Source organism: Meleagris gallopavo, chromosome 1 (genome assembly GCF_000146605.3).
Source record: "Meleagris gallopavo isolate NT-WF06-2002-E0010 breed Aviagen turkey brand Nicholas breeding stock chromosome 1, Turkey_5.1, whole genome shotgun sequence".
NCBI classification, from domain to species: domain Eukaryota; kingdom Metazoa; phylum Chordata; class Aves; order Galliformes; family Phasianidae; genus Meleagris; species Meleagris gallopavo.
This window is the reverse complement of record NC_015011.2, coordinates 133,594,071-133,608,585: the sequence shown is the minus strand read 5'-3', so window position 1 is coordinate 133,608,585 and position 14,515 is coordinate 133,594,071. Positions and strand designations below refer to the sequence as shown.

General features: G+C 39.4%; 1 protein-coding gene across 1 annotated transcript in view; it reads left to right on the top strand.

Moving 5' to 3' along the window:
- Positions 1-8,827, top strand: part of TMCO3 (transmembrane and coiled-coil domains 3) — a 33,417-nt gene extending 24,590 nt beyond the window's left edge. The window contains exons 11-13 of the mRNA XM_010728421.3: positions 5,014-5,093; positions 5,616-5,765; positions 7,343-8,827. Of these exons, the coding sequence (XP_010726723.1) occupies positions 5,014-5,093; positions 5,616-5,765; positions 7,343-7,456 (344 nt within the window). The 3' untranslated portion in view covers positions 7,457-8,827. The remainder of the gene's footprint in view (positions 1-5,013; positions 5,094-5,615; positions 5,766-7,342) is intronic.
- The last annotated feature ends 5,688 nt before the right edge of the window (positions 8,828-14,515 follow it).

Below are 14,515 nucleotides of genomic sequence, written 5' to 3'. Positions count from 1 at the left end.
TATATATATATATTTTTTTTTTTTTGAAACTATTCTTCTGTCTTGATATTGGATATACTTGTAATTTATACCAAAATTTTGTTACCATTTTGAGTCAGCGAGAGTAGGTTTCAGGTCCTTATGGCTTGCTTTTCTCTATAAGCTGAATATGGTAATGGAAGCAGATCGTTTTTCCAGCATCTTGTTGCTTTAGTTAGGAAAATGTAATCTGCATGTTCTCAGCACAGGAAAATTGGGCAAGACTACCTGCTGACTGAAATGCAATAGTGATGCCTAAGACCAGAGAAGTAATTCATCATGCTTGTTATCCAGAACATGTTAATTCTGAGAATATTTATGTAATCAACTGATATCTTCATTTTAAGATGCTAGATTCTCTGTGTGTTAGCATGCCTTGTTTGACAGAAACTGAAACACATTTCTAAAGTGCGTCAGTATACTGAATGAGGAGACATGCTGAGTGAAAGCACTTGCTTCTCCCTCTGGACTGTATAGGAGATGTGTATCCTATCTGGGGAGCTTTGCAATGTCTAGAATAAGGAGTGTCACAAATCCAAACTACTTTAAACTAGACTCACTCAGAAATTCTTGTATTTTTTTTTCTTCTTTTTGGTCTTTCTGTTTCTTTATTTCCATGTCTATTCAAATGAGAGTGAAGCCCAATATTCATCAAAATTTGCATGCCTTACCTCATACGTGTACCTGTCTTATGCTTGCGGTACCATAACAGAAACCAAAAGTGTTTCTTGACAGTTTTCAAGAGAAAAATAAAAGGAAGAAGTTATGCTCACCAGTCTCAATCCGTTTTGCTCAGCTCGTGATAATTTGTGCTGATCAGTCAGATAAGAACGTCTATTTGAAGAACTCATTCACCACTTCGTTAAAAAAAATTACGACAAATCTTTTGGGCCTGTACAATAGACAAGGTTAGCTGAGTAATTGCTAGATGTTCACAGATAAGTCATTTATGTCTCTTGGTAAAGAAAGTGATGAAGTTAATGGTGTTATCAGAGTTAAAAGATGGCATGTAATCATAAGCCAGAAGTCAATTTTGCAAGAGATTGAACAAAAATGCTGTTCTTTGTAAAAGTACCAATAAAACTGATACATGGCACAAGAAAATAGCAATGCTAATTTGAGAGAAGACTGAAATTATTTTTGAAATCATGGTACAGAATTCAAAAAGTACCTTTGACTGCTGTTAACAGAATTGTAAGAAGGGAGAGAGAATTGCCTGACAAGCTCGTGTGGTTTTACAGAAAATGGGTGCTAACCCCACCTCACAAGCAAGTTAGCTAAAAATCAGAAAGATGAGCTATGTATGTGCATCTGACAAAATATGCTGCTTGCTTGTGCAAAAACAAACAAAAACCTTCCCCATAAAACAAGCATCTCCCTCCAAACTTTTTGTCTCCTCCCATTGTTATTTTCTTTGTTGCTTTCAAAGTGTAACAGTACATGGAAGCTCTGTCAGTGCCAAGGAAGTTGTTTTAAAAAAGGAGTGATGTTGCAAAGAAAGCTGAGTTGTATTAAGTGGCATTTTTTAAAGACCATAGGGAAATACCCTACTTTGTCATCTACAAATTTACTGAGGGTGCACTCAATCTCCTCATCAAGGTCATTAATAAAGATGTTGAATAGAAGCAGCCCCAGGACAGAACCCTGGGGGACACAGCTCGTGACTGGCCGCCAACTGGATTTAAATCCATTGGCCACAACTCTTTGGGCCCAGCCATCCAGCAGTGTTTCACCCAGCAGAGTGTTTTCCCATCCAAACTGTGGGCAGCCAGCTTCTCCATGAGGATGTTGTGGGGGACAGTGTCAAAGGCTTTTAAAGTCTTGATAGATACAGCATCCAAATGCATCACTAAAGTTATTTTTCTGATTGATTGTCCTATCTTGACGATGTGTCAGAGGATGTGTCAGAATTAATCCCACTGGCTCAACCACCAGAGTTCTGTTTTCTGTTACCTTGTCTGCTGTCAAGAATCTCTAAGATTCCTCTTGTTGATGCTGGATTTTCCAGGACGTGCAGATGACTACATTTGGATCTCCATGTGCTATGATGCAGCAGGCAGGTAGAATCCGTTTAAAGTATTTTTTTTTCCTAAGAAAAAAAGGTACTTGAATAAAGGTATAAAATCTTCCTTGCAGTCATCCTTAAATGAAAATATTCCAACTTATATGAGTGAACTGTGCCATTTGGCTTGACTTCCGGTGCAAGACCACCATCTACCCAACACTGCTTAGAGCTGAAGGCCCATGTTCAGCTATGAAAACCTACCTAATTGATACACTAGCTATTAGTGACAGGCCAAGACTAGCAGATGATGGTGCTAAAGTTTTTGAGTTCTTGATTGAAGTGGTTGTTCCATCTTAGAAAACAAGTCCTTATTGAATCCTGAACCTAGTCACAAAGTCTTAAGTAAACCTGCTGAAATAAGTGCATCTCCTGTCTGTGAAGTTAATCTCTGATGGCCTTCATATGCCAGGAAGGCTTGATGTGCTTGTATAGCAGCCTGATTTTACTTATGGCCTTATCCTAAGTTTTTGCATGGGACAAAGATCTGTAGTAATTATGAAATCCATTATGGTGGGCTTTATTTTTCCCAGAATGTGTGTCGATGCGGGGCTGTATGCTTGTTTTCTCAGAATTGTGTACGTAACAGGCTTAGGCTTGCTTTAGCTTAGAGACATTATCACCTATAGGTGCTTACCTCCACAGGATTAGTGTAGAAATCTGTAGTAGTTTGTACTTCAGCTCTTTTGAATAAGGTAATAATCTCCATGATGGGAGGCAGTCCAAATGAACTTCAGGCTGCCTGTCTGCTTCAGAACTGAAAAAGTTGATCCACCAGTAGTGACGAGAGCCCTAGGCTATACTTATAGCCTCCTTTGAAATCTTCAGTTCCAGATATGCTGGTTGGCCCTCTTGTCAAACAAGACATTGTTACAGGCTGTGTTTCTCTAGCCGCTTTTCATGTACATCATCTCTGAGACCAGCCTAAAGGTGAACAAGTAACGTGCATGTGATAAACACCACAGAGACAGAAGCTACTTGCCCCTCCATGTGTATGCACACATGTCTAGATTTCTTTTTTGATACAGTATTCATCTCTTTTGTTTTGCCATCTCTTTCCTTATTCTGACAATCTTTTGTGCATCTGCGGTTAAACAGAAGTTAAGAAATAGAGTGTGTGCATGCTGAGTATATTTGTATAAAAATCTCTGGTGGAATATGCACATAGACAAAATATCTTGAGGTTGATCTAAGTACATTCTCTGCTGGATTTAGGAAGAGAAGAAGACAAATCTTAGTTCTATATGTTTCTTTTGGCTCTGTGATCTATAAAGCAGGGGAAATTAGTGAAAATTTATCTTGCATTCCAATAAGAAGTTACTGCATTGATTTACAGATCTCTTAGCCTTCAGCAGAAACAATTTGGTTGAAGAATCGGCAACTATTAGGAATTTATCAAGGACACCACCGCTATTTTAGTTTCCTTTTTAAGAGCTTTTGTGAAAAAGGAATGAGCTTCCAAAGTTGTTTACCTGTACAAGTTCCTCATATTATAGGTGATGGACTTAGTCAGCTTTAAGATTCTTCTGCAGTGATTTCAGTGTCTCTAGGACTTCTCCAACAAGTATTTGCTTTCCTAGGATATTTAATACTACTTTGGTGTAATGTTGAATTTTTGTGCTCTTCACAGTTTTTATTACCTTGCTTCTTGCTTTTCTGATTCTAGACTAAGATTTCACTTTTTACTGATTCTACAGATAAGCTTAATGAAAATGCATGGGTGCTGATTGGGAATAAAATTGTGTGTCTGAGTATGAGACATAAGGTTCTGCCACCTTTTTCTATATTCCTTTTCCAAAAAAACAGCAAGAACAAAATGCCTACACCATAGCAATGTAGCTTTATGCAGTTCTTTTGCTTGTAGGCCATACTCAGAGGTTAATGACTTTCCCTGATTCCATTCAAAGTGATTTTTCTTGTTCAGGTGATTTTCAGAGATTGTGAATGAGGGTCATGGGATGAAAGCAATTTTCTGTTGTAGTTGTAGTGTGTATATAAAACCTGAAAATGACATTATTTCCCCAGTAATAGTTCACTACGGCTTCATACAAAAATGCTAAATGGCTAGCAAAGTCTATATTGCAAACACTGCAGAACAATGGCATTATTTTTATAGCTTTCATGAAAGAGGTGTGTTTCATTCAGGTTCTGCATTGTTTACTGATGCAGAAGAGAGAAAACATTGTAAATGAAAGTGCTTGTGCATCAATCATACACAATTTAACTTGATTTTGAATGTTGTTTAGGATAAACCCTTCCAAAGATTTGGCAAGGATTTTTCTAGTGATGAAGTAGGTAGTGTTGGTAGGTATGCTAGGGCTTTTGTTATTTTTGAGAATATAGTCTTGCAATTAAATCTGTTAACTCTAAAAATGATAATAATGACATATCAGCATTAATCTTTGAAATATTTCTCTCCAGGGATTCCTAGAATAACAAATTGGGTATTATTATATTCAGTGAGATCGGAACTTCCTCATCGTAGTTTTATTCTGGAAGTTAAAAATTTATCAAAGCAGTAGTTACAAAAATCTGGAGAAAAGTCAAATGCTATTTGCAAATACCATAGCAAATGCTACATTAGTAGTGTTCAGCAACAAACTGCGCATGCTCTAAATAAGATAGAAATGAAACATACCACAGTGTAGCAGATACCTTTAAAGGGGAAATAAAAAACAAAAACCCGTTTAGTATTGGTAAATGAAATGCAACTCCATAGTATATCTATCTGCAAATAGTGTAGAATAAAAATATATTGTTTTGGCATTTGGAAACACTGCATACTTTTCTGTTTACTTGTCCGTTCCAATAAACATAAGACTTTGCTGTTTAAGACTTGGCTTAGATGTGAGTCTGAATGCTTGGCAAAAGTTGTTGGTTTTAAAAGAAGTACTGGGATAATAGCACTTTTTTTTTTTTTCTCTTCCTCCTAGGACTTCATGTTTTCCCCACATTTGTAATATACGAACTCACAGTGTTACTCTTCCTTACATTGTCTGTGGTCATAATGAAGGTATTGCTTTCTTTTTTTAATCTTCAAATAGTCTGAATAGCTCTGCATGCCAATATGAAAATTGCACAGAAACTGCACATCCAGTATAGCAATGAATATTACATCTTGACTGCAGTTGGAGGAATCTAACTGATAGAATACAGTTTGACATAACATTCTTAGAACATATATATGCATTCTTTAAAAAAAATAAATAAATCTTCATGTAAAAGCCTGTTACACATGGAGATGAAGAAACGCCTATTTGTCTAACTTAGGATTCGTGGCAGTTATCAAATTATTAAATGTTTGATTATAGTAAATAAGATGGTACTTTTTACTCTGCTGTTTACCTTTTGCCTCTTTTGACATTAATACAGATAACATATTTAAAAGTCCACTCATCCAGTATTGTACTTGATGCAGTGTATCTTCTATTGATTGTACTATTTTATCTATTATAAATCCTTTATTTAAAAAATAATCAAGAAAACAATAACAACACAGCGACAACACACACACACACAAAAAATGTTCTCAAAGTTTGTCTTGGCAGTGCTGGTCCTTTCTCTGATTCTTCCAAAGACCAGCCAGTATATCAAATGGATTGTCTCAGCAGGACTGGCACAAGTCAGTGAATTCTCTTTTGTTCTGGGAAGCAGAGCACGCAGAGCAGGGATCATATCTCGGGAGGTAAGCTATTTTATAGTTATTAACTTTGCACTTTGCACCTCAATATCTTACTGGGATTTTAGTTTACAGTGTATTTGAAATACACAGCTATTTGGTGGCATCTCTAAATCGTTAGCAAATAATCAGCCCATACAAATGGAAACATGCGTGTCCTTGACAAGATTCTTAGTTTGATTTTTCACTCATTAGACTTCTTGGACTTAAAATATTAAAGCTGCAAGTTTTGCATTTAAAATGGCATTGTTACAAATGCTTTTCCTTAATTGTAAGGTCCTTAAGGAACCTTACAGCTTCCTTATTAACTGAGCAGTGAGCTGTAGCTACTACCCAAGTCACTAAGGCTTAGAAGCCTGTGCTTTTGAAATCTTGATACAGCTATAGGAAGAGGTAACTGAGAGCATAGGAATTCAGGAAGGAAACATCGATAAATTAGAGAGCAGGTATGGTGAAGTGGAAGTTGACTTAATATTTAAACAAAGGAGCAAACAAACTTGTAGTCACCACCTGTGAAGCTTGTTAATTTTAAATCCTCTGCAGAAGAAATAAGCTTTTAAAGCAGTTCCCAAAAAAATTCTTATGAAGGAAAACTTTTAACTTACTTTTATATTCAAGTTATGGGAACGCTGTTGTCTCCAGATGAAATCTGCTTTGCAAACTTCAGTAAACTATAGCTACCGAGATGTAACAACTGACCCTGCTTTCTAAAGCTATGTGTGTTCTCCTCTGTGTCTCTGCTCACAAAAATACTCTGCTGCCTGGCTCTCTGAGCTTTCCATTGTGTGAGCAGTAGGCTGTATAATGCTGGAACCAATTCCAAATTAAGCAAGTGTGAAAAATTTACACAATGCTGTTCAGTTGCGTATGTAAAGGTGATTCATTTTCATGTTTACTCCTGCATATAATTAGGAGTTATAAATACTGTATGTTTGTATAGAGTTTCAAGAGATCCATACGTGATTACAGAATCAATCTAGGGGTGTCCACCCAGTTTGTTTGGAGGGCGGCCTTTAGGCTTTCATTTTTCCTGTGGCAGTTTTCATGCCATTATCTACTCCATAAATTTATGTAGCTCTGAAATTGCCTCAAGTCACTCTTCTGTTTTCTTCCCACTGCCATTCTGTAAGACTCTTTCAGAATATGTAACCAAGACCTCATTTCAGAAGATGTGTGGTATGACTTAGAGGAATTTTTGTTGTTGGTGGTTTTTTTTCTTTAGTGTTTAAAATAGTAATGCATTTTACAGTTACATATGCAAACCTGAATTGGTTTTGCTTTTTTCATAAAGTAGCGTTTAGCCTTTGACTTGTTGGCTCTGCTTTCAAAATTGACCTCTTAACTGCAGATCTAAATAATTATTTTAATTTAAGTTCATTATGTTGTTTTTTTGTAACTGAATGTAAACAGATAATATGATTTGTGCTTGCACTTGTATGTTTTTGTAACAGTCTGCATAGGTGATTGAGGAGACAGGTGAAGTTTCCTGAAAATACTGTTGAGAAATGTCCAATCTCATCAAACTTCCAATAGTTTCTTAGTTTGCCTTGTAACTGTGGAGAGCTTTTATTTCCGATTTCCAGGTCTATCTTCTTATTCTGAGTGTGACTACTCTAAGCCTTTTACTTGCCCCTGCCCTATGGAGAGCTGCAATTATGAAGTGTGTTCCAAGGCCCGAAAGACGCTCAAGTACTTGATAAGACTTGCACATGAACAAGAACACATCTTCTTGCGAAGATATCTTCATTGCTCATTGTATTTCTATGCACTTGGAAAACGAGAGGTTTGCAGTAGTCCTCTTAACATGCACTTGGTAATAAGCCTTACACTGACCTTAAAACAGAATTCAACACTAAAGAATGATTCGATTTTAATTGCACGCCTCTTACAAAACTGGCTTTCTCTGACAGATTAGGATCTGCCAGACTATTTTTTTATCTGATCAATTATGCAGAGTCTAAATTATTTTTTTAACTGTAGCATCATGCAAATTCTGTTTGTTTGTTTGTTTGTTTGTTTGCCTGGATGTGCCTTTTAATTCTCATCCTCCTTTCGTTACTGTTAGTTCACCACCAGATTTTGTTTATTAAAAAAAAAAAAGTGTACTATGGTGCCTATGGTATCTCCTTCCATTAAATGACTTGAGTCATTTTCGCATTTAGGAATAAGTTCATTAGACCAGTGTAAATTCAATCACAAAACAAATCTGTAATGGTGAGTAAAAGTCTTAGTCCTTTATACAAAGTTTAACTGTTAGTATCAAACTGTTTTAAGCAGTCAAATACATGTTCCAAATGATGCAGCCAACATTGTGTGATACTTTGTTCCAAATTACAGCATTTAATGTGTTTTCTTTCAGTGATAACTTCTGTTTGTGTTAGTTCTTGCATTTATTTACATACTTGATTATAAGTTGATGGTGAAAAAGGGCATAACTTAAGTTATATTTGAAGACTGACAGTTGTCATGCATTCCTGTTCCTAGCTACTGTTACAGTAATTGTTTACAGTTTTGTTTGTTTTAAATCCAAAATAAACTTAGTAGATATGGGTAGTCTAATTTCAAGCAGATGTTTTTAAAAAAATCTCTGCAGAGGTTAGATGTTATTTATAATATTCTGCATTTGAAATTATTTTGAGTAAATTAATTTGCACAAAACTAGAAAGGGCAGCTTGAATATGTATTTGGAACTCCACAACTTTATACTTTGCATTTATATTGAATAAATTGTTAGTCTTTTAAGATATCATGATATTTAAAGAAACATTGAATGTGATGTTAGATGTAAGTGCTTTGTTCTTTATAGATAAACACGATGCGCCTTGTAAAAGCCTATTCCTGAAGAATCATAGAGATTTAATTCATAGACTGTAGTCTACTCTGACAATTTAAAAATCATCTTGAGGTTTATCTGTTTAAAACAGTGCTATTAAAATATATTAACACTTCAGGTCAGTATTATACTGTCATTTGAAACAACTTTAATACCTACCAAACAGCTAGAAAAATGTATGTTATGTAGGTTTAAATTGCAAATTAAAATTGAAGTCATCCTCCCACTAGCAAAACTGACAAAGCTTTGGATGGACTTGTGTGTTCTATACCTCTTTACCGTAGTAGTCTCAGCTTCCTCCTGGGTTTTCTCTGACACCTGCTGAGTTTGTCAAAAGACGACGACTCATAGAATGGTTTTGGTTAGAAGGGACTGTAAAGGCCAACTAGTTCCATCCCCCCTGCAGTGGGCAGGGCTGCCCCCCACCAGCTCAGGCTGACCAGGGCTCCATCCAACCTGGCCTTGAGCACCTCCAGGGAAGAGGCACCACAGCTTCTCTGGGCAGCTGTGCCAGCGCCTCACGACCAAGAGAAAAAAAAAATTCCCATAACATCTGGTATATATCTTCTCTCTTTTAGTTTAAAGACATATAACAAGTCGGTCTCCCTCCTGTTTTTAAGTTCACTTCAAGTATTGGAAGATTGTAATGGGATCTTCCTGGAGCGATTTTCTCCAGGTTGAACAAGCCCACCTCCGTGAGCATTTCTTCACAGGAAAGGTGCTCCACTCCTCTAGTCATCTTTGTGGCACTCCTCTGGACCTGCTCTTGTAGCTCTACGACTTTCTCATGCTGAAGGCCCCAGACCTAGACACAGTACTTCAGGTGGGACTCCATGAGGGGCAAGTAGAGAAGGGACAATCACCTCCCGCTCCCTGCTGGCCACCTTTCATTTGATGCAACCCAGGATACTGCTGGCCTTTCAGGCCGCAGGCACACACAGTTGGCTCATGTTCAGCTGTTAGTCCGCCAGAAACCCCAAGTTCTTTTCCACAGGGCTGCTCTCAATGAGTTCTTCTCTTAGTCTGTAGACATATCTGGGATTGCCCTGATCTAAGTGCAGCACTTTGTATTTGGCCTTTTTGAACCTCATTAGGTTCACATGGACCCACTTTTCAAGCCTGTCCATGTCTTTGGACGGCATCCCTTCTGTTTTATCAGCTGGTGTCGTCCAGAAACGTGCTGAGCATGCACTCAATCTCACTGTATGTCATTGATAAAAAGGTTGAAAAGCACCAGTTCCACAATGGACCCCTGCAGACAGTACTCATCACTGGCCTCCAACTGGACACAGAGCCATTTACAACAACCTTCTGGGTACAACTATCCAAACAATTCTTTATCTACCGAATAGTCCACCATTCAAATCCATACCTCTCTAGTTCAGAGATAAGGATGTGATGTGAGACTGCATCAAAGGCCTTGCACAAGACTAGTTTACAACATCAGCTGCCTGTCCTTTGTCCACTGATGTTGTCCCTCCTCCATAGAAGGCCACCAGACTAATGGGGTACAATCTGCTCTTAGTGAAGCCATACTGACTCTCAAATTGCCTCTTCATTTCCTTAACATCGCTTCCAGGAGGATCTGCTCCATGATCTTCCCAGGACAGAGATGAGGCTCGCCAGCCTGTAGTTCCCCAGTTTTTCCTTTCTCCCTTCCATAAATATGGGAGTGATGTTTTCCTTTTTCCAGTCATTGGGAACTTTGCCTGACAGCCATGACTCCTCAAATATGGTGGAGTGGCTTGGCGACCACATCAACCTGTTCTTTCAGGACCCAGGGATGCATGCTAACCAGGCCCCGCAGACTTGATTCAGTTCATGAGGTTGTCTGAGACTTGGTCTTCTAAAAGAGGTTATTCAAAAGTTTTACAGTATAGCTTAACAGTCTACCAAGTTAAACTTTTAAACTTTATTTCTTAACTGTACTACGAAAAGAAATCTTACTCTGTCTACTGATCTAGTCTATAGTTCTTTCTTGAAATACAAACTTCTCAGTGCCATGGTTTGGAAAGATGCTTATCTCTTGCATAGTATTCTCTATGGAAAAGAAAGAAGGGAGAAAGGAAGGAAGGAAGGCCATGATAGACCATGAGAGAGGCCTCTATCTAGGTTCCAGTATTTCTTTTAGTTGGTGGGCCCTTGAAACTATTATACAAAGTATTACATCTGTGGTAAGTAAACCTTTTGTGTGAATAAACTGCTATGGTTGTATTTCTCTGGAAAATTCCTGTTAGGAGAGTAGGAATATTGATGGTTTACATCTCTTAACAGAATAAATATTTATTTTTTTCATGACTACCTTTTAAAAGATTTGAGTGAAAAGTCCTTTTGGTACCATTGTCCAAACAGCAGGTATCTAGGTGACCTAAGGGCTGTCTCATCCTTTTTATTTCTTTCTTAAATTAGTTCTGATTTGGTCATGATTGAGGAAAGAGAAGTAGTAATATCAATATTCTGTGTCTCTTTGTTGATGCAACCTGGGATTACCTGATTGGATACTAGATGCAAGTCCAAATTACCAATTAGACACATAAGTTTGTTTACAATTACATGGTTGAGACTCTCCCATAGAAAGCTGGAGGTATATTTAGATTTTGTCAGTATTTCCTACAGTGCAAGTAATGGCTTCATCCACAATTCCATGTCAAAACTGGGTGGTCTCATAATAAAATCTTAGGATAGAAACAATAGGTCTTATTCTTGAATGATCTGTTAGGGGAGAAAATATTTCACAGTTGGCTCACTTAGAAATTAATAACCACAGCTCTTTAGGAATAATTTACAAGCTGGTGGTGTTGCTTATGGTTATACTTTGTGATTCATTTCCCTGTTCCCAGGGCCAGATTGGTATATCTTGACCCACAACCACTCTTATGTACAGCTCATCTCATATGAAGTCTGTGCTTGTTTCTCATTTGGAAGTTATCTATGGGAGCTGCAAGGTAACTACTTGCAACTGTGACTGATATGGCCCTAGCATAGAAAGCTCAATGAATGCTGCTGTGGGTTCCTAAACAGAACTTTCTAAGAGCTTTAAGAGTTCCTATTTCCATCTTCAAAGATGAGGAGAAAGCAGCCTCGCAGTACCTCTTATCTGGTTTTACAGTTGGATATCCTTTGCTTTGTGGGCAGAGGGGCACGTGGGAGTGCCTCGCATGAGAGAACAGTGCTGTAGGATGGTGCATGATGGAGGATGTGAGAAACCTTGTGTGGTCTTGCTGCCTGCTGGAATGAACCCAAAACAGTTAACCACAAAAGCACTCCTGGGTTTTGTCTAGGGAAGGAATGTATTTCTGCTCTGTAAGCCATCCTGGCAGTGCTCCAGCACATGGGCAACATGGAGTGTGGAGGAAACTGGACCTCTAAGTGTACTAGCAGTGTTAGTAGCTTGGCTGGAAAAGGCAATAGCTTATTAACAGCAGCAAGTAGCAGTCAAGCCACCATAAGCTGATCTGACAGTAAAGGGAGGCAGTGATGCCAGTGAAAGGAGAAGGAAATGCGGCAAGATGTTCTAAGGGCTGGGAATTGTGTGGCCCACCCTGCCCTGAAGGAAACAGGCAGAAGATAAAGATACGGGTCTACCAGCTTGATGGAGCAGGACTTGTTTCTTTGGATCTCTCTCAGACTCCATTGAGTAATTACCACTGCTAGTGGGGAGAGGCTTCTTAACAGTAGGGACAGTGAGCCACCAAGAGAGACTAAGGAATCCCAATTTCTGCAGATAAAGGACAAATTGGACAATCACGTGAGCAGAGTGCTTAGGGACAGCTGATCCTGCCTTGGGGGATAAAACCTAGATCAGGTCAATGGCAAAACTCTTAAAGTTACAGAGCCAAACTGTATTTTTATTTCCTAAAATAGAGCAGAAATTTGAGAATTGGGAGATAGTACCTCCCAAGGAGGCCAAATGCTGACAAGCTTATCAGCTGGTACGAGGTCTGTATTTAAGGAGCTCTCACAGGTCCCTCTCTTAAGATGGCCTGGCTTCAATTTCCAAAAATCAAAATGTGTCCCTGTACACGTTCTCTGGCACGTTGCAGGTTTCTGATTGCAAGTTAGTTAAAACATGTTTTCCTCATCTCTGTGTCTGCTGTGGAGTCACAGCAAATTGATGCTGCGATGATGTGAGTTATGATCTGTTCTCATTCTGAAGCCTGCTGAAGATGGAGAAGGAGGCACAGACATATAGTAATGCACAGCAGCCTTTCACTGATACAAACAAGTCCTGCATCTCCAAATGCCTGATGAAGCAGAGAAGATGAAGAGAGAGCAGAGAACTGAAGATTTTCCTGCTGGTGTAACAGCAAAATTACATGACAAATGTAGATAGAAGAACTGGAGTAATTAAAAAGGTGGTCTTCAATCGCTTTCTTTACTGACTGTGGTCTAGAAAGTATCAATTCTTGTTTGCAGTGAAGCTATGTGTGGTTTGCAAAAGCAGTGGTACGAGGTTCATATTCTGCCCTTTGTTACTGCTCCTTAGTTCTAAAAAGCTAGTATAGTTTTCTTAATTCCTATAAATCACAACTGGTAATGAATTATTTTCTCACCTTTATGAGAAGATTCTGTCCATCTTCCTCTGTACTTGAGAAGCTACAAGTTTTCAGCTTAAGAATTTTCACAGAATCACATCATGGTTTGGGTTGGAAGGGACCTCACAGCCCACCCGCCCCAACCCCTGCTGTGGGCAGGGCTGCCCCCCACCAGCTCAGGCTGCCCAGGGCTCCATCCAACCTGGCCTTGAGCACCTCCAGGGATGGGGCACCACAGCTGGCCTGTGAGGTATAACTTAAAGCATGAGAGGAACTGCCTGGTTGCTCAGTGTAGTTGTTAAATTCCAGTTTTCTAAAAGCAATTATTTGCTTTTTTTGTACTCACTTCTTTGCTCTGGGACAGACATGCCCCATTGTCTGTTGAGGATGCAATCCTGGAAACTGCAGGTCATTAGGATACTGGAGCAAATTTTTCTTAGAAAAATTAATGTAAATGGGGTGCTGGGGTTGTAGACAGGGACTTGAGTTTTACAAACAGTTTAAATATGCATGGAATCTATCTATATAGCATCTGCCTTAAGGTGCTCAATGTTTATTTAGCGTGGGTTGGTCTCTTCTCACTGGTGACAGGTGACAGGATGAAGGGAAATGGCCTCAAGTTGTGCAGGGTAAGTTTAGGTTGGATATCAGGAAACACTTCTTTACAGAAAGAGTTGTTAAGCACTGGAATAGGCTCCCCAGGGAGGTGGTTGAGTCACCATCCCTGGATGTGTTTAAAAACCATTTGGATGTGGTGCTCAGGGACATGATTTAGCAGAGGGTTGTTAGAGTTAGGGTAGTATGGTTAGGTTGTGGTTGGACTCAATGATCTTTAAGGTCTTTTCCAACCGGAGAAATTCCATGATTCTATGAAGGTTCTCAGTCTCTTCCTGTGAAGTTGCACACACATTGTACATTCGCTGTTATCTTCTTTCTCAGTTCTCCACAGCCATCATGCCCCTCCAGGAAGGAAGAATGGGGAGATGGGGCCATGGCAGCTGTCAGTGCAGGGTACTGCATGGCCACAGTACCCACAGCAGTGAGTGGGGCAGACACAAAGTAAGGGGTTACTATGAAGGAAACGCCTTGAGGAGCGCTGTTATCAATCACTGAGGTTGGAAAAGACCTCTCAGATCATCTAGTCCAACATCAGCCCATCCCCACCATGCCCGCTGACCATGTCCCTCAGTGCCAAATCCACGATTCCTGAACACCTCCCGGGACGGTGACTCCACTGGCGATGTCTTCCCCAGGTGTGACTGGCGCTCAAACCAGTGGAAGCGCCGGCACGTCGCTGCGGCACCCAACCGCACATCTCCACCGCCCCCTGCACCCCTCAGCTCGCCGCGGGGCGTCTCCCCGCAGCGGGTCGACCGATGGAGGCGGCG